The 27,996-nt window shown below is 39.1% G+C and overlaps 1 protein-coding gene and 1 long non-coding RNA gene across 3 annotated transcripts; one reads left to right on the plus strand and one right to left on the minus strand.

The window, feature by feature from the left end:
- The first annotated feature begins 272 nt into the window (after positions 1 to 272).
- LOC135444617 (uncharacterized) lies at positions 273 to 5,311 on the plus strand. Its single transcript, XR_010439243.1, has 3 exons — positions 273 to 727; positions 2,031 to 2,148; positions 4,994 to 5,311. It is a non-coding gene; the product is annotated as an uncharacterized LOC135444617 (long non-coding RNA).
- Positions 5,312 to 12,772: 7,461 nt separating this feature from the next.
- Positions 12,773 to 27,920, minus strand: LOC135443375 (carbonic anhydrase 3-like). Of its 2 annotated transcripts, XM_064703593.1 has the most exons (7): positions 27,737 to 27,920; positions 26,648 to 26,845; positions 19,795 to 19,913; positions 18,868 to 18,960; positions 17,955 to 18,020; positions 16,922 to 17,077; positions 12,773 to 13,882 (listed from the first exon to the last, which is right to left on the minus strand). In XM_064703593.1, the coding sequence occupies exons 1-7, from the start codon at positions 27,780 to 27,782 to the stop codon at positions 13,763 to 13,765; spliced, it is 798 nt and encodes a 265-aa protein (XP_064559663.1). In that variant the 5' UTR covers positions 27,783 to 27,920; the 3' UTR covers positions 12,773 to 13,762. The 2 variants fall into 2 exon arrangements, with proteins under 2 accessions (XP_064559663.1, XP_064559664.1); XM_064703594.1 differs by lacking the exon at positions 16,922 to 17,077.
- Between the last annotated feature and the right edge of the window lie 76 nt (positions 27,921 to 27,996).

Raw genomic sequence — 27,996 nt, forward strand, 5'->3', positions numbered from 1 at the left:
GGTGGAAACCACGGAAACAGAAAGATAAAACAGACATGTGAAGAGTGGACTGAATAGAAACCTGGGAAACAAAGAGGGAAAAAACAGAGAAAATACCTTTCAGGATCAGCAGTCAAAATTGAAAGGGCAGAAGGATCATGCTCATTCCTGCCTTTATGGTTCCATCAGTGCTTTGTGACTCTTGTCACTGTAAGTGCCAGTTTATTTTTTTGGCTGGATTTCCTGCTGGCCTGTGACTCCTGGGCTACCAGTGACATGATGTGGACCAGGCATCTCTTTTGGCAGAGGTGAGGAAAGGTGAGGTGTCCGTGACCTGCTGCTCTTGCCAGCAGATTTCATTCGCACAAGACTGAGATGAAATGATAAAGGGCACCCCTGGCCCCAGCAGCAGGGAACTTCTGCCACTCTGGGGCAGCCCAGGCTGGCCTCAGGTCCACCCATGAGCAAGAGAAAAAGAGTTCCTCATTCAGCACTTAATGAGAGAAGCACTGAAACCTGTGCTGCTTGTACTAGGTGTGCCAAGGAGGTGGAAAAAGCATCCCGGCCCTGGCAGGAGGCTTCGCTGGCTGAATCATCAACTCCTTGAACAGGTGAGAGATGGCTCAATGACTGAACTGCAGCTTCCCAAAGTCCAGGTTAAAAAAGCCTGTCACCATGATATTTTCTGAAAAATCCCTTCACCAGGATTTTTTTCTCCTGAGAAGCTAAGAAGCCTCAGAAAAGAAATGTAAGTAACATTATCTGATGTCTTCTTCCTGTGTTTTGCTGCTTTGGAATGTGGCAGGTGCATCTTTAATTGGTTCCATGTGAATTATTTTACTTAATGACCAATGCCAGTCCAGCTGTGTTGGACTCTCTGATCAGTCATGGGTTTTTATTATTCATTATTTTCTAGCTTTCTGATATGGCTCTTTCTTTAGTATAGTTTTAGTATATATATAAAATAAATATTATATTATATTATATTATATTATATTATATTATATTATATTATATTATATCATATCATATCATATCATATCATATCATATCATATCATATCAGACTTCTGAGAACTTGGAATTAAATTCTCATCTCTCACCTCATCCTGGGGACCCTCACAACACCACAACAAACACCCTACCAAAGACAGCATGATTCCTTCCCCTCACCATCATTTTTCAACATAAAAATAAAGAGTGAAAATACTAAGAAGTACAATTTATACTACGAATACTAATGAAGAAAGCTTTCCATAAGGTAATAGGAATTTATCCAGTATCTATCAAGGCCTGCAAACTAATTTTCCATGTGCTAAACTATTTTTTCATTAATCTTATTTTAAGAAAAGTAACAAATTAAGGATTTATTTGGTGTTCTTGATGTACTTTTCTTAAAACCAGGCAAAAAGGAAATCTGGTACTTTTTCTGTTTCTACAGTAGCACTTTGACAACTGGGCATGAGAGCAGACATGAGAGTATAGGTCATTTGTCTGCTGTTGCTGCCTGAATTGCTGCTAGTAAAGTCCAGGGCAAAGAAGCAAAAAGGGCCTTTGCATAATTTCCACAGGTGTTTAATTCAGCCGCGTGGTGAGATGTTCAGAGTTCCCCAAGCACACACATCGGAAGGCTCCAGGTTACTCAGTCCCGAGGGGCTGGGGGTGAACCTGGTCTCAGGGTAGTACAAAGATGAGGGGCAATCAGGGATTAGGGATGAGTAGCTCAGGGACATAGGAACAGACATAGGAACAGGGAAAGGAGCCAATGGGGTCTAACAGCTTTTTCAGGGAAGCTTCTTGTGTCTTCCTAACCAGGGAATGCCCCCCAGGCTCTCCACAGTCTGTAAGATGCTCATTGTAAAGGATGACAAAACAGTTTTGTTTTCCAAATTATCAAGCATGGTCTAATTGGCCAGCATTGATCTTGTGCCTAAAAAATTTGGAAATATTGTTCTTGTAGCAGAGCAGCATTTTTTCCCTGGAATCTACTTCTAAATGTTTTTTTATTAGCTGGCTAATTTTTATTGTTTTGTGTTTTGTTTTGTTTTACAGATTGTTTAATGAATCCTTGAAAACTCTTAATCTTCAGATTCAGTCTCCTGACAATGAATTCTGGAACAGTGACTTAGGAAAGGCAATAAAGCATTAAGTAAGCTGTAGTACCCAAAAAGTAAGTGTTTTATGAATGCTTTTCACAATCTTGTAGCCAAGTATTTAGACAGACTGTTGGAAGGAGTGAGTGGGCAGTGGCCTGTGGGGGTTTTGGAACACTTCTGCGTATCATACCATAGCCCCTGTCACAGCCCCTGGGTCAGGTGAAGGGCTGGAGGGAGTGCATGCTCTGACATTCAGTTGGATCATTCAGACATATAAGATCTGTGAAATACCTTTCTGAATTCAGTGAGATAACTTAGGACAATTAATATGTTTTAACTTGGGATGATAACATTCAAAATCTTTTGAGCATTGTGTCAAACATAAAGAGTTTTTTTCCTCATCTCTTCTCAGATACGGATCACAAGAAAAAACCCAAGCGTAGATACTAGGCCACTAAAAAGATCATAAAAATGCTGCAGTGGCAAGGAATTTATTAAAAAGCAACTTTGATATTCTGACAAAAATTTCTCTGATTGTATTTTGCTGTTTTATCTGAAATCTCTTAAGTTTTTTAATATTATAGACATCAGGCACTAGGTAGGTCTCCCAAAGCCCCAGAATAAAATATCAAATTGTCAGATTTCTTCTTCATCTTGTGTTTGCAGGAGGGTCTATTTCCCAGCTGATCTCTACTTACCTACTGGTTTCTTTGGTTTGAGCTCCTTTACTTTGAATCCTGTGGAGTTTTTCTCTAGTTCTGTAGTATGGTGACAAATTATTTAGGGGTGTTGCTTCTTTTATTGATTTGTTATTGATTTTGCAATCAACCCTGATGGCCCAGCACACTGCTGGTGTCCCCGATACTCTCTGCGTGTTGCCCACTCCTGGCATCTTGCCCCACTGTGCCAGACACTCCTGCCTGGGGAGGGAAAAGGCTGTCCCACCCTGCATGGTCATGGCACCTTCTCCCCACCACCAGCTTCCCCAGCTCACAGCAGCCTCGTGCCTGGCTCTGTGGGAATGTGTCTGGGCAGATGTGTGCAAGTGAGAAGAGCCAGAGAGACTGGGGGTGCAGAAAATGGAAAATACTGGACAAACTAATGAGCAGTTGCTACAAGTGAGTCACCAAAGGAGGTTACCACAGAGTGGGATCTGTATTCCTTTGGGGAGCTATTTGAAGTGTAATGTCTAAGCTTTTGCAGTGAGGTCCCTAGGACAGCCTTGCGTTGTGCTGTACCAGTCTGCTTGTCTCCTCCAGACAGCTCTGTGGAAAACTGTGATCATCAGGGAAGTTGTGCACAGCCCTCAGGCTTCATCCAGATTTCCTGAACTCAAGGAGAGTCACTCCATGAACCTGCCCTGGCCACATACCCCTGGGACATACCCCTGTGACAATAAGAGTCCCAACGGGCTACTTACACGGGACTCGTAGCAGTACCAACTGCTTTTCCTCTGTTGCTATTAATATTTAATGCAAAGGATTCTGAGAGAAACTACCAGCCTGTCTGGATTTCTCTAGGCCTGCAACAGTACTTTTTGAATGGCAGTTCCCTTCCTGAGTATGGACAAGAGCAATAGCATTGACATTACCTTATGATTCAGTTTCCCATTCAGCAAATGGAATTTCCTGTTTTGAGATACAATGATTTTGTATCAGAGAAATAAGAGATGGCTTAAACTTAATCCTTAACCAAAATACTGGAGGCAAGTAGGCATGAAAGTTGCCTCCTGGATCAAAGTGTTGGAGACCTCTGGTAGGCCCACCTATTGCAGAAACAGATGTGAGTAATTAATAACCAGTTCAAGCTAGCTGCCTCATCCTAGATAAAATGCTTGAAAATTAACCACAATCTGAATCACTTTTTCTTTTTTTTTTTATGGGACCTGTACTGAGATTGCCAAAACATGTGGCAGGAATATCAGGACTGTGATGTACACAGAAACTACATGGTGAGGATATCTTAGTGACTGAAGGGTTTGGTGCAGGGACTGGTAATGATGAGGGCTCAAAGTGGCGCAACAACAAAGCTGTGCGCTTAAAAAGGGAGCTGCCATGCAACAGTAACTCAGCGGCTAAGTAACCTGGTAAGCCCAAGGGTTCCCTCTGTTTCTATGTGTAAAGAAGAAACACTGGACCCCATCTGCACAATTGTCTTTCCAGCCAGCTCAGACAGCTGAACCTTCTCCACTTCTCTGCTGGATTTTCCTTATGAGTTTAATGTAACGGAGAAATGAAAACCATTACTCTTTTTTTTCATAATCCATTTTCTGATCCAGCTACACCAGGTCCTTGAAAATGACCCAAGAGAATTCAATCCTTCAGCTCACATGTTGTTATAATTATCTGAGTTTGAATCTCCTTGCCTCCCTCCATCTCTTCTCTCTCTGGATATGGGATCTATAAATTAGAAAGAAAGGCAGGTGTAACTATTGCTCAATAGTTTGCTGTGACCTTAAACAAGTAAATAAAATTATTATGAAAGATACTAGACTTATCTTTTAAAATTATGGATTTCAGTGAGACTACCTTTGTGTTTTTACGCATGTTTGTGTCTATATATATGTGTGTATTAACTTTTTTAATTGCAACTGAGATGATAAATGTTGCCATTCCAATGTGGCAATTCTGCTGGCAATAACATGATCTCTCATTGCTATGTTGATAAGTGTCTGAGAAGAAAATTTATGTCTGGGGTTTGTTATGGCATGCACTACATAAATCACTGTACATGTCAGTACCAGGTAACCCTCCCAAAGACCCAAATTATTGTTAAACATTTCTTCAGTCTCATTCTCTTCCATGGGGTCATTGACCCCCAGCCTTTCTATAAAAAAAGTTTTGCACTCCAGTTCTAATTGCTTCCTTTAAAACCAAAAGCATGCAGGGCTCGTGCATAGTACATACTCTCTTTCCTTAGGTGATTATTGCCATGCTTTCATATGAACTCACTTGAATGATGTGCTTGCTGAAACTCAAGGCTCCAGTCAAGAATGAAAATCTGATCTGATCTGTCTGCACAAAAGTACTCTGGCACAGTCTGCTTGGAGAGATCCAGGATTGAAAGTTTGACCTAAGCTTATTTATCAACTCCAGACTTACTGTGAAATTCCAGCAGCTTGGTGAGTCTCCCAAGGCAAAGTTTGTGTGACAGATACTGACCTTACCCTGAAGTCTGAAGAGAATATGGAGTCACACTGGAAGAGCTCAAAGAAAATAGGAAATTTAGGATGCAAAGAGCTGGGATGAAACTTCAAGGCTAGTAGTGTGAGCAAGGCTATAATTTCTTCACAATCCTTACAACTAATTAATTTGTCAGAAGAGGCTTAAGACCATGCTGCTTACTGAGGCTAATAGTAAGCATTATATACTTTTATAAACTCAGGAAGTTATTAAAAAATTTAACCTATTTCATAATTTGCCAGTACCCATAATTTCAATCAGAAGGGGTGTAGCTGGTAATCTTCAGTGCAAGATCTGTCAGGAGACACACAGAATTCATATGTAAACATAAAAGCAACCTTTTCCAGAAAAGCACACCAATTCCTGATTATTTTTTTTTTTAATGCAGAAGGCTGTAATGGATCAGATCTCTCAGTTCAAGCCGAGCTGGTAACAAGAAAGTGAATCCACATTTCTTACTTCCTGTGGAAAACTACTCAATGTAGTGCACTCCTGAAGAAACTAGGAACAGCAAAGCTAAACCCCAATGTTTCTACAGGGGAAAATGTCTACTGTTTGTGTTCTTGTTACTGAAAAACCATTTTCAACAAATGATCACAGGGTGGATATCCTTGAAATTCATTGCACCTTCAGAGCTCACTACTGCAGAGTGGAGCAGAAGAACAGTCCTCAAAACCCTGACATAGATTTTCTGCTTACACTATCAGTGGGACTTTGCTCAGGAGAAAGGGGTTGGACCCAAATAGTGGGTGCTAATGTCTCAACTTTACTCATGAGGCAAGCAGTTTTAAATGCACACTTTGCCTAGACATATAGAACATAAAATCCATTAACTAAAATCTTGTAATACCTTGAAAAAATACAATTGCAATTCTAGTATATGAGTATGTGAGTATAGAATGGTATATGAGATTATTTGCTATCAGATCAAAGATAAAGTTTCTTCTCATATATTTGTTGTTTACAACTAAAAATCCAACAAATCTTAGCCAAATATAGCTGTAGGAGTGCAAAAATTAAATAAAAATAATTCTGCAAAGCAAATAGAGAAGCCTTCATATCTGGACTGACAGCTGCTCTGGCACCTAATGCTTCAACAGCATGCAAACTATAAACATACCCTACATTCAGAGTTTTGCTGTATTTCTTTACAGACCCAAGAAGCAGCCCTATACTAAGCTTTTTTTTTCAAGCCAAACTAATAACAAGTGCAGAATAAAACCTTCTCTAAAGCAGTTTTTGTCACTTTTCTTTAAAATGTTTTGCTGGGACACTCTGCATGTGTCAGCCTTGCAGCTGTCTAGCCAAAGAGTGTTCAGACATAAGACTTTTGCCAGCCAATGTTCATATGCTACTAACTAGGTCCTGGAGATTCTTTGTCCTCCAAGAGTTGAAGCTAGTGAGTTCCTGAAGAAAAATGTGAAATATTCAGGGGTCTGGAGTGAGAGAAGGAGAAAAAAGGATGCTCAACCCCCTTAGCAGGACAGTTGTGATTTTCACATGGATACGAGCCCCATCTCCCAGTTCCAGAGACACTGCATTCATTATGAACAGTGACTGCTTATTCTAAGTCATTGCTTGGGCCAAGCATTGGCAGGAGTCTACATGCCTTCTCTAGGACTAGTTTCTGTGTTCCAGGGTAAAGATGGAAAGAAGAACCTGCCAAAGGCCATGAAGTACCTTAGTGGCTTGAGCCGCCGGACTCCAGTCATTGACTGAATGCTTTTGCAAGGCAAGACCAGTACCAGTGTTGGCCTCAGGGCTACGTTACACTGCATAACAACACTGTGGGAAACTCATCCTGGCCTGGCTGGAGTGAGCAAGACACTGGGGAGACACTGAACTATTTGAGGTGAAACCCATCAGCATCTCTTCCTAGGTCTGCCAGAATAAACAAAGGGATAGATGTCAGTTATGTGACTTGTATGTAGGGCAAATATACACTTAATCTTCTAGTAAATCACCTTTTTTCACACAAAGATCATCAGTGATCCCTAGAAGAACAGCTGCTCAGACACATTGGGCCCTGGCCTCAGAAACCTCCCACACCAATGTCATGAGTAAAAAGCTATAAAAGAGTTGGTCTGCCACATTGGAGGGTCAAATAGCAGCCTGAAAAGGCATGTAATAGGAAAGAGTGTAGCTACTGATATTCATTCCTCTCTCTTAATGGCCTTATGCAGATGCAAATAGCTAGACTTTTTTAAAAGAAAAAAATAGGTGACCCTCACAAAAAATTAATAATTTCAATTTCACTTTCATATTGCTCAGGTATGTGCTTCAGCTAAGAATTTGCACTGATTTCATTATTTTTATTATTTAAAATATATATATATTGGAAAGTATCATCTTCTGAAACACTTATCTAGAAAGTTCTGCCCGCTATCAATCTCTTCCAAAGAACATAATTATTTTTATTTCCTTACAAGAGAACTAGGTAGAGGGGAGATGAGAGTGATTTAAAACCTCAGTAAAAAAGAACACAAATTAACTAGTTTCAAATAACAACCACTAAGCAAACCAAGCTCACTCTTCATTATAAGCCATCAATTAAATGCATTATCTCATGATTTGTGTTCAGCTCATATCTACAGAAATTGCATTATTACTGTATTCATAAATTTTAGAAAAACAGTAAGCCCACAGAAATAGTGTCTTTATCATCTTATAAGAGATAGAAACATATCTGCAATCATGAAATTTCAGGTGGGCAGGCTTGTATTTTTCTATTCTTTATAAAGGCCATTTTGATTTTTAATACCTGACCAATTTGCTTAGCAAAACAAAATGTTCTTTTGTATATCCATATGTGCATACCTCTGGCAGTTGGCTCCTCCATGTTTGAATCTACTGGCCAAATGTGATAAAGTAAAAAATCATCTCAAAGTTTTCTCTCCTGCAGCTTGCATGGAGCAGCCAAGAATATGGGAGGTGACCTATCCTTGCCCCCTCTGGGGAAGGGCTATGACTTTCCTTGGGTTTGCTGCACGGCCATTTCAAAGAGGACAGAGCAATCATTCCCACTGTCAATTCTCACAGGCCACAGAGGCTTTGGAAATTTGTGTGCCATGGATTTTACCCTGACTCACTCCAAAATTAATTACTTACACATGGTATAATAATGTTTGCTTTCATTGAAGAAGTCCAAAATGCCAATCAATACCTAAGCAGTGAGGAAGTTTATAAGGGATGGTTGGTCACCATGGGCAGCACTGACAGAGCATTTATCAGTTTGTCTGTTTCTGGTTTTGCCTTTATCATTAAAAGAGCAAAATAAAAACATGACACCTGAAATTGTGTACACAAGTAGACACAGTTTTTCTCCTGTTGTATCTGTGCAAGTATCTCTTCAGCTACTCTTTCTGAAGCTTATAAATTACTTTGGAACTGCAACCTAATTTACTGATTTTAATAAAGACATTTAGGAATACCGTTCTGCATGTCATTTTACTGCAGGAGTTACCATTAGCAGAGTGAACCAAAATAGTCAATTTAATAGAAACTAGATATGTCAAGAGTTCACATCTACTTGAAGCACTTTGCTTGTTTCAATAAATCCATCAAGGATTTAAGGCAGGAACCTATCTCATAAGGCACCTTGCAGAAGAAACATGATAGCAAAGGTCAGAACATTTCAAGCAGGAACAGGACCACTGTTGAAAGGTTCATGAACTTTCAATTTAGGAGCTGATTTACCTCCCAGTATTCCTGGTCTAGACACAGTCATTAAAGCAAGAAGCTCCTTCTCAACTGACAGTATTTCTGTGCCTTTCTCAGCATTTAAATGGGAAGGAAGAAGTAGTTTAGAGGTGTTTTAAAAACTGGCTAAATGAACTCATGATTTTGAATGTCCCTCCTACATGTCATTTGTGTGGGAATGCAGAAGAAAGCAGTGGAACAGTAAATGAAGGAATGCCAAGGATTTCTGCCTTCAACAGATGATGCCTAAGAACGATTCTGTACAGTAATGCCAAGTAGTAATATCCTAAGAAGCGTGGTTTGAGTGTGGGGTAAGATTTAGTTCTAGAGAATAATAAAATCTAATTGAAGGATAGGTTGCGACCGCTACAAGAGAAGCTCAAACTGAAAAACTAAAGAATAACCAAGTCAGAAGGGCAGTTCTGAAATTAAATAGAGCAAAGAACTAAATACTATTTAGCAACAGCACTGGTGTTTAGAAAACATTGGGTACAAAGTCTGTTATTCCAACCATCTTGAAATCATTTGAGGATCTCAGTGTCTCATACCCTCACTGCAGCCATGTCCTTTCTTCCAGCACCAGCAAACATAACCTTTCTACTGTTTGCTAACATAATTCTTTTGTTCTGTCCTTTGGATTGTGTCACCACCTCTACGAATCCTGGCTGTCTTTTTTTGTCACATTAAACACACATAACTCACTTTGACTTTCAAGGTCCTTCACAGACTTCTTTCTCTTGACCTGTTATCTGAAACTGGGAATCCAAGTGCCATCTCTAGTCTCTGACCAGCAAGTGTGCTCTTAGGCTTCTAAGCAAGCATTTTCAAGCAAGACAAAGTGATAATGGCCCCAGTGATATGAGAAAGGAGCACACCTGCTCCACACTGAGGAGGTATTTTATTCTTGGAAAAGGAGGGAAAGGGAGCTGTTTCCTTTGCTACTTTATTCTGGAAGACAGCTAGGTGTGGCAGGCAGCCAACCATAGACAGGTTTGTTAAAAGCACACTAACTTCTCTAGAAGGATGCTTTTTCCCCTGATTCTGAAATTAGCTGTAGTTTCAGACAAAATACTATTGCACATTAATCAAAATCAGCAGCGCAATGTGTATTTATACAGCACATATGTTTTGTGTATATACTGATAAACACATATGTATACATATACACAGACAGACAGTAAGCTGTAAAAACACTGAGGCATAGATCTGTTCAGTGGCAAACAGACTTTGAGGCAAAGGAATGAAACATTTTCCAAACCAAGCCAAACCGGATGTGTCCTGATGACCACGACAAGGGATTGGCTGTGTGTCCTTCTGGATGAGTGGCTTTCCCCAGCTGACAGACTGGAGTTCAGCTCCAGTGAGCTGCCACTGCTGCCATACAGCAGGGCAACAGGACAGAGCATCTGTCCCAATAATTGTTTGTGATCCCAGATCTGAAAATTGAGCAAAACAACTCTGAATTCTTCTCATGGTATTAACAGCTCTGCATATAGGTTGCAAAATACTGTTTTATTTATTATTTTTAAAAAGGGTCCTAATATCTGTTCATTTTCCTATAATTACGATAATGAAATAAAGAATAGGCTTAAATTTGAAAATAAATCAGATTTAATTAAGTTTTGTCCTGTTCTAAAGATTTGTTGAGTAAATTCTACCGAAATATCCATTACCTGAATTTTGACTCTTCTTCAACAGTAAAACCTATGTATATTTTTATATAAAATTTTAAATTATCTATATCTACCTCCTCTTGCCCCCCTCAGAGAGCTCCACAATGTGAGACTGCAAGTTGATGGTCTCCTGCACTGCTGCAGACAGGTAACCCAGGATAACTTCTGTGATCAACATGTTGGGGCTGGAGAAGAGGCTCCCAATGAGAAACATAAGAAAGTGGACTCCCCACACATTTACCATGGATATCTTTTTGTTTGATGAAGTTTAGAAGGGGAGATCCTATCTAAAGTTAATTGTGAAAGAGCATAATCATATCTTTGGTGCTACTGCAGCTACCAATTAATTCCACAGCACTTTCTTGCTCATGTTCAAGATTGTCAATGACATGGATGCAGGTACAGCCATACCACTAAAATGTTTCAAGTTTTGGGAAGACTTGCAGCACCACAGAGCATGGCCATGTCATTTCTGAGCTCTGCAGTAGATGAAAAGTGACTTGGAGAAGGGGCTGCAAATGAGCTGTGCAGTGTGTCTGCATGTCTCATTTTGTTTCAGAGGGGCTGTTTCTAATTAGCACTGATGTCACCAAGTGTAGTCAGGTATACCTGGTATGAAAGTCAAATACAGTAGTAATTCATTGTGCTCTACCCCACCAAGATGAATACTGGGTGTCTTTTTTCTGACCAGGTAGCTCTGAACACAGTGCTCCCTGCTCCTGTAATGCAGAGCTGGATCACACAGTGGGAATGTACAGGTAAGAAGTGAGGTATGACGGATGTTACTACAACGCGATCTGAATTCAGTCATACCAGTGATTAATTTTTCTTGTACTTGGGGAAAGCTGCAAAGCAAGGGGTAACCTCTGCAGAATAACAATGAACACAGCCAGAGAGAGCAGGAAATTGCATGACACATGAGCACATTCTAAATGCTGACTCACAGCACCCCATATTTCTCCCTGCTGCCTTCAATACTCTCCCTAAACTCCTCATATATTCAGCTTACAGTGTGATTCACAGGGTCCCTGAAGGGCCCCCAGCCCCATTCTTTGGCTTTTTATTTTCCTTCTACTCCTACTCTTTCCATTTTTCCCCTGATGCCTGCTGTACCATTGTTTTCTGGATCTGTCATCATTGCTTCCAGCAGTCCCTGAGCATAGGAACAGGGTCTGTAAAACAACTTGCCAAAACCCTTTTTCACACACTTCCTATCTGCAGCTCTCCTGGGCCGAATTTAGTCTACTTTTTACTAATTATAAATACAGATAAAATGAAAACAACTGCATGGAAGAGTCAGATGACACTTTCTTTCGAGAGATTACTTCAGCTTTTAAGTTTCCAAATTAATAAACATGGCTCTGGAGGATGAGGCTTACCTCACCTGCATTTATATCTCCTTTGCAAAGCATGACTGGGAAGCCACCATATCATTAAAAAACCCTGAGATTACATGTTCCAGATTTGCAATACCATGAATTGCAAGGAAAAAAAAACACCTGCTCTAGGATATGCAACTCAGTTTAACAAAGAACCTTATAAATCAACTTACCTTGTAACTCACAACAAACTAAGCATTTTGGAAAATCAATTTTTGCTTCAATTTTCCTTTTTGTAGTGAAGGAACATTACCCTTCTCCCATCAGCAAGCTCAGCAATGTCCTCCTGCCCCTTAACATGGCAGCCAAGAATCCAGGCACTGCCAGAGCAGCACATGCTTTGTATTTCCCAAGCTCAGGGGTAAATTACCTTTCAGTTTAGTGAGTTTGGATACAGATTGAACTTTTCCACTCTGCAATTAACTTGAGAAGTTGATTCATATGATGTTGCAAGAAAGCTATTGTCAGAATAGAGATGATCTCACTAAAAGAATAGATTTGGACGTCTCAAGGATGTGGCTATTTTGGTGTCATGTGAAATCAGTACTCTTGTAGTTCAAACAAATATCTGAAAAAGATACTGTGCATCATCAGTTTCTATAAAGATATAACACAGAGGACATTGACAGGTCTTTCTTTAAAATTCTGTTACTTCTACATGTTTCTAAATAGTAAAAAAACTACAGAACAAAAAATCTTAAGTAAATATGTTTTTTTATTCAACTTTTTAATGCAGAAATAGCGTTATTCAGTTAGAGGCTTACAACCCTGTTTCACTGTTCTTTGCGCCAAAACAAGAGACAAGAACATGTTGGTCAATTGCATTTTGATTAAGAGTCCAACTGAGGTTTCAGATGTTTATGCACAAACTTCATTGACAGCAGGATTGATTACATTTGTATATGAAACAAGAATTTGTCTCAAAAATAATTAAAAAGACTAAGGACTCTTCTTATTTTAACGCCCTTTTTACACAGAAAAGCTATTTGCATACATGAATAAAATATATACGAAGGATACAAAGAACAACTTCACAAAATTTATGTCACCTTGACTGCTGCAATATTAAAATGGAAATTAGTCTTTTAATAAAGAGAACCAGTTGTGACACAAAAAGAAATAGCTCTTCCCCCTTCCCATAGTTTTAACTACATATAACTCAGTGAATACAATTTTCAGAATAGACCTCTGTTTCACCTGTCCATTGTTTTAAGAAAGTAAAAGTTTAGCTCTTTATTAGTGATTATAACCCAATTTCCTGTCCTTTCATATTTTATGTACCAAAGACCAAAAGAGTTTAGAATTTCCAAGAATGCCTTGTGGTGCAGCTCAGAGCTGGGTATGGGTAATGCTGAAAACATCTACTGAAAAATATGTCTTTAATGGTGAAAACAATTACTTCTCTTAACTGAAACCTCTTTAGCATTCAATCAGACAAGCATCAAGGGTCATGTGCACAATAGGAAATTGTCTTGTAATTATTAGTAGCATCTTCCTTCTTCCTTTGAACTACTAACAAAAGCGAATGTTAAAGCAGTTATGAAGAACCAAACAGACTCTCTACTTCCATTTTAACAGTGGGATTTGCCTAAATAAATGTTATCCTCTGAAAGTGAAATTCTCATTCCACAACTCAAGTTTCAGCCTCCAGACCTACAGCTGGAGTTCTGTGTAAATGCAGCAAAGGACACAAACAAAGCCACCTCTTATTTCTAGAGGCTGCCTCTCTCAGAGCCACCCAAGAGGAGGCAGGTCCTAGAGGAACGACGCGCTCACCATCCTGAAATACCGCGGCTGAGTCGGGCGCCAGTTATCAACCAAGGGGTGATTGGGTTCGTTCTCGGCATTCTTGGAGAGGCTGCGGAGCTTTGCCATCTGCAGAAGAGCAAAAATTGAAATGTCCCAATGGAAATCCTTTGGGATCAATCCCACAGTCCAACAATTAAACTAAGGAGGCTGGTCCAGCTGGGGAAAAAAGTCTCCTTCAAAGTTGTGAAGATGTCCTTCACCCCACCACCAAAAGAACTCTGAATAATCCAAACAGAAAAATGGGTCCTATGTGAACAGCATTGTGAAAAACAGTGTAATTTACGTACTGTCTGCAGAACCGTGTACAGACACAGAAACAGTGGGAAGCACTCAGAAAATGTGAATACAGCAGCACGTGCTGTAATAAACCTATCCTACTCTAACCCTGCCTTAGTGCCTGATTGTTAAGAATACTTTAGAATTAAAAGGTTTTAAAGCTGAATTATAAACTATTTGTTCATGTTCATGGTAGGTCTGCAGCAGAGGATATATTTTGTTGCAGTGACACAAGAAGTTCATTATTAGTAACAGGAATCGGAATTTATATCTGGATAAAGACTTGGTCAAGGTTTCAAATGGTTTGTAAACAAGATCTGCAGCTTGAATCTCCTTGACCATACCAAAGTATGTTTCCTTTTTCGAGGGATGCCATATGAAGAGTTCTGCCCATACTCACCAGAACTATTTAATAATCTTTCTGTATTGCTTTCTAATTTTCAAAGGATGCAACATGTATACAGATACCCTATATTCATTTGCTGTCACTACCACGCACTGCACTAGACCCAAAGGACATCAGCTGTGATTCAGACACTTGAACCTGTCCCTGTTTGAATGACTTGCTGTGAAATGCACTCACACATTTCCCATGTGTAACTTGAAAATGCAGCTCCATGCAGGGATGCATCTCCTTTGTCTGCCAGGAGCTTCAATATGCTGATGTACCTACTTTTCAGTACAGACTTCAAGGCCAATACAAGCAGAACTTCTGTCTAGGTTGTAAAGCCTACATTCACTGTGATTAAACTTGTTCCAGTTTCTGGACTGAGCTAGCTTGGGCATCTCAACATTACTATTCACTGAACAGCTCCGAAAAGCCAGCCATCTCAGTCTGCCTGAACAACGATGGGATCACATTTATAACCAGCATAATATGCATTCAATGGATTAATATTCTGAAATTAAATTTCAGATTTCAGATGAAGAATAATTTGTACAGGAAGAGATGAAAATTGTTCATCAGTTTTCTTAAAACTGATAAATTACTATTGGAGAAGGGTGCTGGAGTTTATTATTTGTGGTAGATGTGCTCTACTCAGTAAAAAACCAACATGTATTCAGGCTACGATTACATAAAGATGAAAAAATTAGTCTGCAATTAGACAGAGTTATTCCACAGTTAAATTTCCTGTTCTTTCATTAAAAGTAATCTGAGCAGCTAGGCCACCCACACTGTATCTCCCTGGGATTTCTGGTGAATTGATTTTCCTGCAGAGCACTGATTTGCAGCGACTGCACTTCCCCTTGTGGCTAATACATGGTTACCATCTGGCTGCAAAAGCATCCAAGAAATCCACTGCAAATGCACACACACTTAAAATAATCACTATTAATGAGGCTGCCATGGTACTACACTGTCTAGGATTAGAAATAATTGGCAACACAATCCTCTTATGAAAATGTTATTTAGAGTGCAGGCACTCTGGAGTGAGGGAAGTATTTCTATTGTATTTCCAGACAATAACTCACACACGCTGCCAATTCTGCCTGAAAAGCAGCTACCTCAGGGTAAGAGCCAATGTCTCGTGTTTATTTAGCTATTTCATCTTTAACTAAAATGGTCCATTTTTTCTACAGGAGGGACAGTTAAAGAACAGTCTGTATGCTTCCCAAAACTCACTACTTTTAGAACAGATGAGAAAAAGACCATGCCCCAAACAAAACTGTAGTCAAAAAGTATTTTCATGAAGCTGGATCAATAATGTGATTAGTTATTTCTTTAAAAATGCATTTTAAATCAGAGATGCTCAATAATGACTACACATTTCCTAATACAATCTGTAGCTGATCTTCTGTAATACAAACATCTAAGAAGATTCATTTTGTAGAAACTAATAAGACCATATTTGTATTTTTAATGGAAGTACACAGTTTTAAATAGCCCCTGTATTTTAACTTTTGGATGGACAAGGCAACAAAAGGCAGAACAATTCAATAAGCTCAGAAAATTAGGCCTTAAGTTATATGAACACATTACCATATTTCATCTATTGCCAGCTAAGTTTCTCATCATACCTGAGTAATATTACTTAAAAGATAAAGAGCCACTTAAATACAAAGTACTAGAAAATACTTCCTTTTTGTCATAACATCCACATCAACGAATGCACTAAACACATTATCATCTTGAAAACTTAAAATGAGAAGTTTTGTGTCTAAATATAATACCTACATAATATGTCAGTCCCTTGATTAATGTTCATGTGCTTTGTATACTGGAGCCTTGAAATCTGTGGTATTGCATCATTAGTCTGCTGACTAGAGGAATAACCTCAGGTGAGAAAACTGACTTGTGTGGTAAGAGTAGAATCACAGGCTGAAATGAGCTGAAAGAGGACATTCAAATTCCTGTAAGTGGATTGGGGGGAAATTAGGATAGGAATTAACAAGAAATATTCTTTACAGTAAGTGACAAAAGAAGTTTTTGATATTAACAATAAATTGCAGTTAGCTGATGTTGCTGTGGTTTGTGACAATTTAGCTGGTATGCCTTCCAGAAACAGGTATCAAGCATGTAATTCCACACTTCCAACTTGCAGTCCCATCTGCAATACAGGGCAGATAGAATCACCAATCCCATTACATTTGTATTCTGATAAATGATATTTCTGAAAAAAAACCCTGACTATCTACACTGTGGTATGTTTTACTGATTTAAAAAGCTCTCTGATGTTTGTGGGCTTGAACTACCATGGTGCTGGATGTGGGGTGGTTCTTCACTCTCCTTTTAATCCTGCAATTTCTCACAAATCCAATGACTGTTCTCCTTGTGAAAAAAATAAATTCAGGTTATTGCATGAAAATAAAATGAAGGGTGAAGTTTACCTGGTCTGAACTGACTATGATGGGCTCTCTAAGAATAATCCAGGTAACACACTCTTCACAAGGTGGAGTAGTGACAGATCCATGGTATGTCCAGTAGTCGTGAGATTTAGGGAAAAGAATTGAAGGATCAAAGTTTGGAAAAGGAGCATTTTTCCCCTTTAAAATAAAAACAAAAACAAAACAAAACAAAACAGAAAACTTCAACAAATCTAGCCAAGATTTGCTTGCAGCTCTGTTATTTTAAGAAACGGGGAGTGACTCAGATACTGCAAATGTATGAACTGAGGAAAGTAAGCACAGATCTACACAAGATATAATGGTGCAGTGAGACAGGGGAACTGAATGACCCTCACAGATGGGCCCAGAGAAGCATGATCAAACAGAAAACTCCTTGATGCTGCTTCTTGTACCTCAGCTAACTCATGTGAAGCAGCATCCTGTACCAATGTGTTTCACTCATTTCTGTGCAGAAATACTCCTCGTTCTGGCCTCCTTTCTTATGGAAATTCTTTCTATCTATTGAATATTGCATTAGGTCACCATATAATAAAGTGAGACAGGTACTACTTTTATTGTATTTGTGCTAATAAAAAACAAGACAGCCTATGAAATGTGAGATTTATCACATAATGTTATCTAAGACACAAATGTCTAGTCAGTGGCATTTCCAGAGATCCATTAGGCAGCCTATATATTAAGACCAAATGGACCAATTTCTAAATATGCCCTTTATTTGGCACTGCCCACTGAGGCAATAAGGTTACATGCCTACTTTTTAGGTGAGCAAAGACTGAGTAAATTGCTCATTTTCGCCAAACTCATATGCCCTGCTAAAGTCAAAGAAGGCTCTTATGTAAATGGAAGAAAGGACTTTTCATGTTAAGGAAAAGCTACCCATGGTTTTATTCCCAAATATATTCTAGAAATGTTGCAGAGCAGAATCTGAAAATTAGGAAGTCAGACATTGCTTTTTTTTTTTTTTGTCCTGAGACTTTGAGCAATCTTCCTATAATGAAAAGCGCAACATCATTACCTTTGTTTTGATAGCATTTATTTCTTCAAGAATTCTCTTCATCTCTGGTTTGGGAGTTTCCCCTACCTGTAAAAAACAACATGTGAGCTAAGCAAGGAGTTCTACTTGACCAGGTTTCTTCTTTCTACTATTTTTCTGTATGAGCATCTATCAACTACAAACCTATGAGCATCTATCTAAACATCTATCAAATATAAAATTATAATGTATTAACCCAACCTATCACCTCTACCAGCTTGGTAAGCTATGTCTTCTTTCTGTTACCTCTGCCTGTGTCTACCAATAGATATGACACAAATGGGGAAATTGTTTCACTACAGAAATTTTAGCATAACAGGTAATTTCACAACACACATTTCATGGTCAGATATATTGTTTGCAATTGCTGATCTCAAAAAAGACATCCAGCGTTCCATCTCTATTTCTGTGTAGAGTGAATATGAATTAAACAAGAGAGAGCAACAGCTAATATTTCAGGCTAATGCTGCATGCCCCTGAAAGGACTGGAAAGAAAACCGATGAGTAATATGTATTGCCTGTGAGATATTTTGTTTGAGATAAAGTTCATGAAAAACCTAGAAGAGATACATGTCCTTGAAATCTGTCCCCAGTTAGCAAAAAAGACAGCTGACTGCTGTTGGTGAGAGGGCTACTTCTGACACACGTCCCCATTCCATGAGCCACATAGTGACACAATAGCTGCAGGGACAAGTGTGTGTAGTTTTGGATACCACTTGAGATAATATGACTCACGCTCTGTAACTTGAAAGGGATACATTACTGAAAGTCAACCCCTTCAATATGGTAGGATCCCTAGAAAATATACCCACCAGAGAGTTTTGGCTTTTTTTAACCCTCTAAGAATAGAAACTTCATAGTACCAATGCAAAGAAGGGTTGCATGCTCTACTTACTTGCAAAAATATGGCCAAAACAGCAATCCCATCAGTTCTTCTCTTAGCATCAAGGTAATTACTGTATTTGGGATTCCAGTGTAACAAATGTAGCTTGAAACAGAGGAAAACATGTAAAAAGCCTCATTATTCAACAGCAAGCCATCAGAAAGCTGAATTTACAGTTCTTCACATAACTGTGTAAGTTTGAGGGAAAAAGGAATGATAATGAGGTCTTCCAAAAAAAGAGATGAAAAAGGGACAACAAAGTCATCTAACAGTTATATATCTAATCATCTAATTGCATAATTATACAGTTTGCTTTAAAATAAACTATAAATATCTGAATAAGAAATTAAAAAAAAAAAAAACTGTAATCTCATCTTAAAGCTGAAGAAAAGTTGCTGAAGTAATCAGGTAGACCATGCAGTTCAGACATCATCTACTGATACGTGACTCATTTCCATTTGGCATTCGAATTACAGCAATTCTATCAAAGAATCCATATGAATGTCGTTCATGTATATTACAAGTCTACATTTCTCATGTTCTTTACAATCCTAAGGTGCTTAAGAATCAAGGTAACTCATTCTTCCCACCCCTTTCTATCAGTGCAATTTTATACTTCTACTATAATTCTGTGTTTTCAGAATACTGTTTTAGGAAGTTTGGACTGCATCTGAGTAATTCAGTCTTGCTGCGCTGTTTCACACCACACTGGTTTGAGAATATGGAAACCTTCATTTCACACAGAATTTTTTTCTCCTGCTGTGAGAATGACTTCAACCTGATTTATAAGAATCAATGGGAGTAAGAATAAAAAGGCACAGATAAATAAACACAAAGAACTCCCAGAAAAACAGAGAAATGACAAATTTTATCCCAACAGAACAATAGTGTCAAATTTTATTTACACCCTGTTTTAAAGGAAGAAGCGGTGAGTCTTACCTCTCCTGCATACCTCACTCCATTCACGACATGCTCCGAGCCGTGGTCGTCAGACGAGCCCCAGTGGAAGTGCAGCTGCCGCAGCCTGTAGACTCCTGGAAGTGGCCCACCTCTCAGCACTGCAATTGATAATCTGCAACAGCATCAGACTCAAGGGTCTCCCAATGCTTTTAAATGAAATTCATGTATGTACAACATTTACTCATGTAGTTACATATTTGCTGTACAGATGCCCTGTGTTCTGAAAATCTGCACTGATTTTAGCCATGTGTCAGGCAACTGCCTTCAGCCATGCACACCTACAGGCAGAGGAGAACTTTTGTGTCTAGGCTTCCATCACAGTCACTAGAGATCACTGATTTAATTCAGCTACATGAATGTGTCTCTGGAATAGTCCAGAGACATCTGGACAGGACTGAGAGATCTAGTCCAGGATCTGTGGAAGAACTGTACATTCTAAAGCAATATCTGGAGGCAAGGGGAAATAGATTAGGTTATCAAACATGTCACAAGATGCCTATGTTTGGGTAACTGAAGTAACCCCTAATTGAACAGTCAAGCCTCTAGAGTAATTCTGCTTACCTTAAAGCAGACACTCAACAGACTGAATTGCTCTCTGGATTCCTTGAACTCCAACTCTGCTGCCTCAAATGGTAGTTTAGATATAATCCACCAACTTTTAAAAGCCCACAATAAAACACCTAAATTTAGATGTCTTAATCTCCCCCTGAACTGAACCTAGGATTGGCTGATATGAAATACAATACACAAATATAACCAGGATTAAGATCAACTACTGAAGTGCTAGATGATAAAAAAATTACCAGAAAACACTACAAAATTGTGTATCTTACTGCAGGCTATGACTTATTTATTTAAAGAGTCATGAAATCACTGATGCTGCTTCTGCTCTAATAGCTGCTCCCTCCAGTTATGGAAGAGGAGAAAGAATGCAGAAAATAAACCAAAGAAAAGCAAACACTGAGAATGCAAGCTATTTTCCTAAAGAAAAGTCCAGCCAGTGATGAATGTTTCCTAAATATTGTTACCATTTATAAATAATACTGTAAATGAAGGTAGTCTATTTGAAAGAATCAGTTAAATAGAAAAACATATTTACATTCACCAAATACTAGAAGATACTTAATTCTTATTCACTTTTTTTGAGGATCGAATCTATAGCATTCCTATAACTTTCAGCAGTTCCCAAGAACTGGTCTTTATATGCCAGAGGAAAATATCCTTCAATCTGAAAATAATTCAATCCATTATCATCTCAAGAAATACAGCATTAAGAGTTGAGCAAGCTGTTTTTCTCAACAAAATCCTTTTACTTCTTCCCACAGACATTCATAACTGCAGTGAACACAGTCAGAGTAAGAGTAGTAGTTGACAAGGCCATCAATTCTCCATTAAAATAGATCTGTAAGGCCAAGTAATCCTCTTTAAGGTAAAAGTATGTAATTATTTCCATTGATGGGCCATCAGCAGACATTTTTGTTTGGGCATTAGGTGAAGCTCTGCATCATCTCATGCCAACACATTCCTGTTTCACTCATCTATAAATAGGCAGTAACTTTTACTTAGCACACTTTAAGCAGAAAGAATGATGCAAACAACATCTCCTGAAGGACAAAAAGGTATTTCCTTTCTTCTAATAACCAGTGTGTAGTATTAAACGTATAAATACATGAAATGACACTGTAAGTAAATAAAATCTTCCTGCATTTTAAAAAGGGAAAAATAAACAAAAATAAACAAGAATTATGTTCTCCAATAATTAAAACACTAAAAATTTCAAACTATGTCTGCATAGCTCAAAATTAGTAAGGTTTTTTTAAGCATGTGCTTTGGAACTTAAATTCTAAACATGTCTTTATCCTCTTGGGCTTCAATACTATGTAAATAAAAATGCACAACCACATGACAGAAAAAGAATATAAAATAAAGTTTATAAAAAAAGAGATGGTATCTTGACATTGTTTTTCAGCAATGTTAGCATATATTATTTACATGTAAGAGGGAATTTTTCTGACAATTGTTATACAGGAAATGTTCACCTTAAATATCTGAGAGTCATGGCAGAACTACCAAAATGTAATTTGCCCAGGTGCAGGAATACACAAAACAGCTCAGGAAGACAGGGGAGAGAAATATTCGCTTATTTTTGGTGCCATATTAATGCAAACTCTCATCCCATTGCTCAGTGACTGACTCCAAATGGGTTTGCACATCACCCTCAGTGACCCATCAGTGCCTGATATCAGACATAAAAATGTCAGTCTGTCTTGCTCATATTCTGTGCTCCCCACATAGCCACAGTGAAGAATGATCTATCATGGAACAATCCTACATGGACACACACATGGACATCTGCTCTGGAAAAAAGCTCACCTTTTATTTGATCTGTCATCAGCTGAGCAGCATGAGACAAAATGGGCTAAGAAAAGAACAGGCTTTTTTTTCACTTCCAATGTAATCACTAGGGCAAGTGTTGCACAGAAGGATGGAACTCCGGCAAGAAAACCCTGTCTCTCTCTCTGTGACACAGCAAAGGAAGGTGTCATGCAGTTGAGTGGAGATGGCTGCTCCAGTCACTTTATCTCAGCTAGCTGGGTGCCCTTGACAACAGAAAAGTGACAAGAAGCTTTTCAAATATGTGCATCCACTTGCTGAGCAGCTTTTGTAGAGATCTGGTTGTTAATCTGTGCTAGTTTCAATTGTCATCTGCCCTCACTAAAAGTAAAACTGGGAAAGTTATGCCTATACAAAAGTCTTCCCTGTTTGCTGTAAAGGCAGGTGAAAAAACCCACAGAGAACAAAGCAGACTCATGAGACACACTGTGTTTATAAACATGACGAGAAATGACTGTTCTAGGAAGATTTATGATCACACATCCTGCCAAATCCATAAAATGCACTGGTAAACCCCAATGGAATTAAATTAGCAATGTACTACTGTATGACAACTGAAAAGATACATTACCTTTGTTATGCTGCTTCATAATAGAATCTAACAGTGCAGTACAGAACCCACAGCTGTTTCACATCAGTGTCACATTCTAAAAGTCATAAGAAAGCCTCTGCTCAGAAGAGGATCTCTGCACTAAAATCATCCAGCTAACTGCAGGGATAAAATGTGTTTCCTAAAAGCTTTTGGAACTCGAATTTCAGTTCTCACTGAAATACTCTTTAAGCAAGCACTGAACAGATATGGAGCACCTTTGTATGCAACTTTGTACTCTTTTAGGGAAGACTGGGAAAGAGAAGTGTCAGACAGAAGTCTGTCAGCTTGCCACCCTCACCTACACTGTAACACATCTTTGCCAGTTTTGTGCCCCTGGATCACAGCCTGTTCATCAGTAAGCTCCCAAATCATACTCATTTGTGATCTGTGTGGCTGCCCCACCTCCTGGGGCAGAAAACTGTCAGTCCTCTGTGTACCTGTAGCCTCAGCAGGCCCTTGACTAGAATTAAAAGTCAAGCACTTTTAATTCTAACAATGGAAATTCAAAGTTAACAGAAGGTCAAGCCCTAAATTCCCTGTACCCAAGTACAGGAGTTCTCAATACCTTCATGCAGACATGACAAATGACAGATGTGTTATTACACTGAAGGAAGAATTTAACTTTGCTGCCTTTTGCCTTATGCAGTGCAGCCATTGAGTGATACCACAACTACAAAAGTACTGGGATTTAGTGGTGCTTTTTCTGTAACAGCTACTGATTTTCTACAGTGTAAATTCAGTAGACAAAATGTTAAGCAACATTTGCAGGAATCAACCAAAACTAGAATATCTATGGACAGATTTCCCCTGGTTTAATTCAAGTAACTAGGGTTTGTCTTCACTCTATAATACCAGTGAAAAAAATGAATGTTTTATTTACCAGAAGTTGATAATGAAAAATTTCATTTGCAAAAATAAATGAGATTTCCCACAAAGGGGTTTTTGAGGAAATGCTGGCCACAAGCCCTGGCCATGCTAAAAGAGCCAATTAGCAACAAGCTCTGACTTCTCTAATTTTTATTTTTTTTGCATCATCTACTTTCAAATCCACTTTTTTCTTTGATAGGAAAGATTCTGAAAACAGCATCAAGATAAGCCTGTAAGAATGTGTGCCTGCAGTGAGGTACTCCAAACCCTTAAATGTCACCCATCTGAAAGCCAGTAAAAGAAGAAGTAGGAATCTGTTTGGTTGATGAACGTCCATAGGAACTGCCCACAAAAACAACAAAGAGGGAAGATGAAGGCAGGTATCCATGTGACCTTAGTGTATCTCTGTCCAGCTGCTCTGTCAGGGTTCCATTACCAGACTTTTGTATCTTTACTGTTTCTCAAATAATCAAACACTGGTGTAACCATCTAACCAAGGTATTACAACAATAGCCAAATAGTCATTAACTTTAAGGAAGTTATATATCTCAAAGAGCATCATGACAATAGTCCCACCAGCTAGAAGCTCTCAGGACACTTCTCTGATATTAATATTTTATGAATTTTAGAAATAAATGGATTCTGATAGTGGAAATAAGATTTCAGCCCTAATTCAAATAAAAAATGGGTCACTGCTGGATCTAAAAGAGTATCTGAATTGTCAATCAGGCAAAAAAACCATAGCAAACATAGCAGTGGTAGGCTGCCAAAGTACCCAAGTTCTGGTGTGTTCTACTGAGCCCAGCTACCTAGAAGGTTTGATTTCAGCTCCCAGTTCTTTCCTCAATTTTCAGACTCCAGCCCCCACCTGCAATCCTTTTACAGTGCATAAGATCCATCTACATGGGTACAATAAGACAGAAAACTGAATCCACAGAAATCCATTGACTTGTATGGATAGGCAGCAGAGGAATGATACTGCTCCTACAGCAACTTCATCTGCCAGCAAAGCTTTCAATTTTGTAGCAGATCCTCAAAGTTAGTCAGACTTTATAAACAGCTGGAAATAAATTCTCCAATTCCTTCTACTAAGCTAACCCTAAGCATAAAAGTAATAAGGCCTATTTTCAACATAATACCTGAATTACATTGGATGATATTGATACTTCAATTGTTTGAATTAAAGAAACTGTCCTCAGTTGTGAATTCTTCAAGTGTTCTTGGCAGGATACACAATGAATGTGAAACTTGGAGACATCCAAAGTAATTGATTTCATCACTCACCTTGGCAATTTATTCAGCAATCTATTTTATCCAAACTAATGAAAATGTAGACAGAAGTACAGATATGGGTATGACCACTATAACTGAAAAAAGTCAGGAAAATAAATGCTTAGTTTTCTGGTTAACTCAGAAATAATTCAGATAGAGAGTGATAGACATATACACAGACATAGAGAGAATGAGCATCTTTGTCCAAAGGAATAAAAGCTTCATTCCTATATGATTGCTATTGCATATGTATGTTTTGTGCAGCTGGTGGTTCTTTTACATAAAAAATAAGCCATTGTACATATCCTAAAAAACTGAAAATGTGTTCAAGTCAGTAGGAGTATGCACAGTGGAATTCGTCCTGCAATTAGCATTATATTAGAGAAAGAACACCACCCACAGACTCTGCAGGCAATGGTATAACAAAGGAGACATAACAACAAACACTGAATGTTTCTTGACTTCAAAGAGTTGAGATATACACCTACTTTTTTTGCAGTGAGTTGCTTTTTATTTCTGAGATCAAAACACAACAGTTACTAAGCAGTTCATCTGAAAAAAAATTCAGAACATTCTGAAAACTTTCTGTTCTTTGTGGTGAGCGTTGCATCCATGCTGTAGATTGCTGTGCCTGGATACTCCCTCCCATTCAAAATCTGAGTTATTTTCACAATGCTTACACTTTTATTTTTATGCAGAAGATGCAACCATTGGTATATCTGATGCTGTTCTAACAAATACAACAGATGGTAAAAAATGGTAATAGTCACGGAGATCTCACATGCCACAGCTACATTTCTTTACTTGTGTATCATTTTATCTGACATTAATAACATTTTTCTTCAAATAACATTAAAAATTTCCACTTTGCTAGAAAAGTTACAAAACTCTTGATTGCACAGCAATATTTGAGTTTTGATAGTATATTAACTAGTCCAGCATACATACATTTTGATCCTCAGTTTCATGAAATCCAACTAATTAGTTAAAAATCTATTAAATTAAATCCACGTCTGTATATACTTAACAAGAAACAATCTATGAGTAAGATTTCTCATAGTAATTAGAGCTGTCAGTCCTAGTCATATAGAAAGTGTAAGTTTCAATGCAGATAAGAAACAAGTCTGTACACTGTATGCTGTCATAGATGTAAGTGGATAAAAGCTGACACAATTAAATTTATCAGCCCTATAATCTTCCCTAAGACAAAACCCCATTAATGCCAAAAGAGCTTCAACTGATTAAATACCATGACGTTGCGGCAACATCTGGCTTGTTACTTCATTTATCACAAATTACATGGATAGAGTTTTTAAATATTGTAACTTAAGATGTTCTGCAGGGCATCTCAAACAGGCAAAATGGAACTCAGTTCTCACAGAAAAAGTCTGGGCCTCCTTCATCCTGAAAAGCAACACAGCTGCAATGAATTTTGCAGCCCCAGAAATTTATCTTACACCTTAAATCACCCTGTACCAAGTTTCTTTGCGCCTCTCTCCATTCCCTGGGATTTTACTGATGAACTTTAAAAGGAGACTCAGACTTTGCCAGCAGCAGCAGCACAGGGTACCCAGTCATAGAAACCAGTACATCACACACAGGCAGTACACAGCACCCTTCCAAGAGCCTGAAGAGTCAGAGCAGGCTCTGCCATGCAAATTGAGAAAGTCACCTTTATGTAATGACAGAGATGGAAACAAAACCGACCTGATCTATCGAATGAATCATCAAATACAACTCTGCAGGTTTTCCCATTGTTGAGGATGGTCTTAGCTGCACCAGGATCATAACTAGCAAACCAGGGCAGTAGAGAACTGTCATAATGCACGTCTTTGTTATTGATTTCAATCGGTGACTGATGGCGTCCTTTCGCAAAAGGGTAATTTTTGTGCCACTGATCTGGTCCTACAAAAAAGTACAGAAAAGTATCAGGAAAATCTTTTCCAGAGAGATATGAATTATACTTGTTACAATTAACACAAGCTTGGCTTTGCTTAAGTATAGAACATAATTTAAGTGCATTAATAAGTAATTGCCTAGTTGTTATTCATGCCCTGTCAAGAGTTTCATTGTATAAAAAGCAACTAGATTGATTTCTAGCTGGAATACTGGATACTTAAAGTCCTTCAACTGAACCTAAACTCTTACAGCAACCTCAAGACTGACAACTAGGAGAATGATAATATGCCAAGGAAGAAAACCAGAGGTATATACTCCAAATCCAGCAGTGGCTAGAAATGTGATGGGATATACCCAAATGATTGAAATATGGGACCATGTAGCCATATGGAACGAGAAAAGGCCACTGAACCCTGGACATGCCAAGAATTTGAAACGTGGATTTAATTATCATCATAGTTTTACCAAGAAGTTCATGTGGAAAAAGCCGGAGCAATGCTGAACTGTTCTTCCTGCAGCAGAGGAGAGAGCGGGAACAAGAGGCCACCAATACCCCAACCTTTCCAAGCAGGCGGGGCCTGCAGCCCAGCACTGCTCTTCCTGCATTAGGGCTGGCCTAAACTGGACATCTTGCTATGTCCAATTTTAATTTACACTAACAGTAGGAAAACTGACTTTATTTAACTCAAAGACCCCCTGCCATTGACCTCTCCTTCCGCCAGCTTCGCCTCTTCCGTGCCTGCGAGCGACAACCGAGCGGCCTCGGCCCCGCCGCCTGCAGAGCCCCGGGCCCGCCTGGAGCCCGTGTCCCCGCCATGCTCCCTCGGGAAGCGGGGTCCCCGTTTCGCCCCGGTTTCGGTGCCGGGAGGAGCCGGCCGGGGGCGGCCCCCTGCTCACCGTTATCGCTGTCGTAGCCCCAGGGGTAGTAGTTGGGGTTGATCATGGTGCGGTGGCGGCGCCGCGCCCCAGCCTCTGCCGGCGGCTCTGGCAGGACGGTGGCCTCGCCTCACGGCGGCTTTTTATAGACTCCCGCCAAATCCATGCCCGTCCCCGCCGCCCGACGGACCCGGGAGGGCCCCGGGAGCCGGGGGCGGGGAGCGCGGCGCTGCCTCGGACAGCCCGCCCCGCTGCCGCTGTCCCCCGGGAATGCGGGGGAA

The sequence above is a fragment of the Zonotrichia leucophrys genome, chromosome 2 (genome assembly GCF_028769735.1).
Source record: "Zonotrichia leucophrys gambelii isolate GWCS_2022_RI chromosome 2, RI_Zleu_2.0, whole genome shotgun sequence".
NCBI lineage: Eukaryota > Metazoa > Chordata > Aves > Passeriformes > Passerellidae > Zonotrichia > Zonotrichia leucophrys.

What these genes read in the sequence shown, in the direction of transcription:
- LOC135443375 (XM_064703593.1), bottom strand. Translation starts at nt 27,782, where the DNA reads ATGATCAACCCCAACTACTACCCCTGGGGCTACGACAGCGATAACG. An exon ending in GGGCTACGACAGCGATAACG is followed by an intron (nt 26,846 to 27,736) that starts GTGAGCAGGGGG and finishes ACTTTTTTGTAG; the next exon opens with GACCAGATCAGTGGCACAAA. An exon ending in GAGTGAGGTATGCAGGAGAG is followed by an intron (nt 18,961 to 19,794) that starts GTAAGACTCACC and finishes CTCTGTTTCAAG; the next exon opens with CTACATTTGTTACACTGGAA.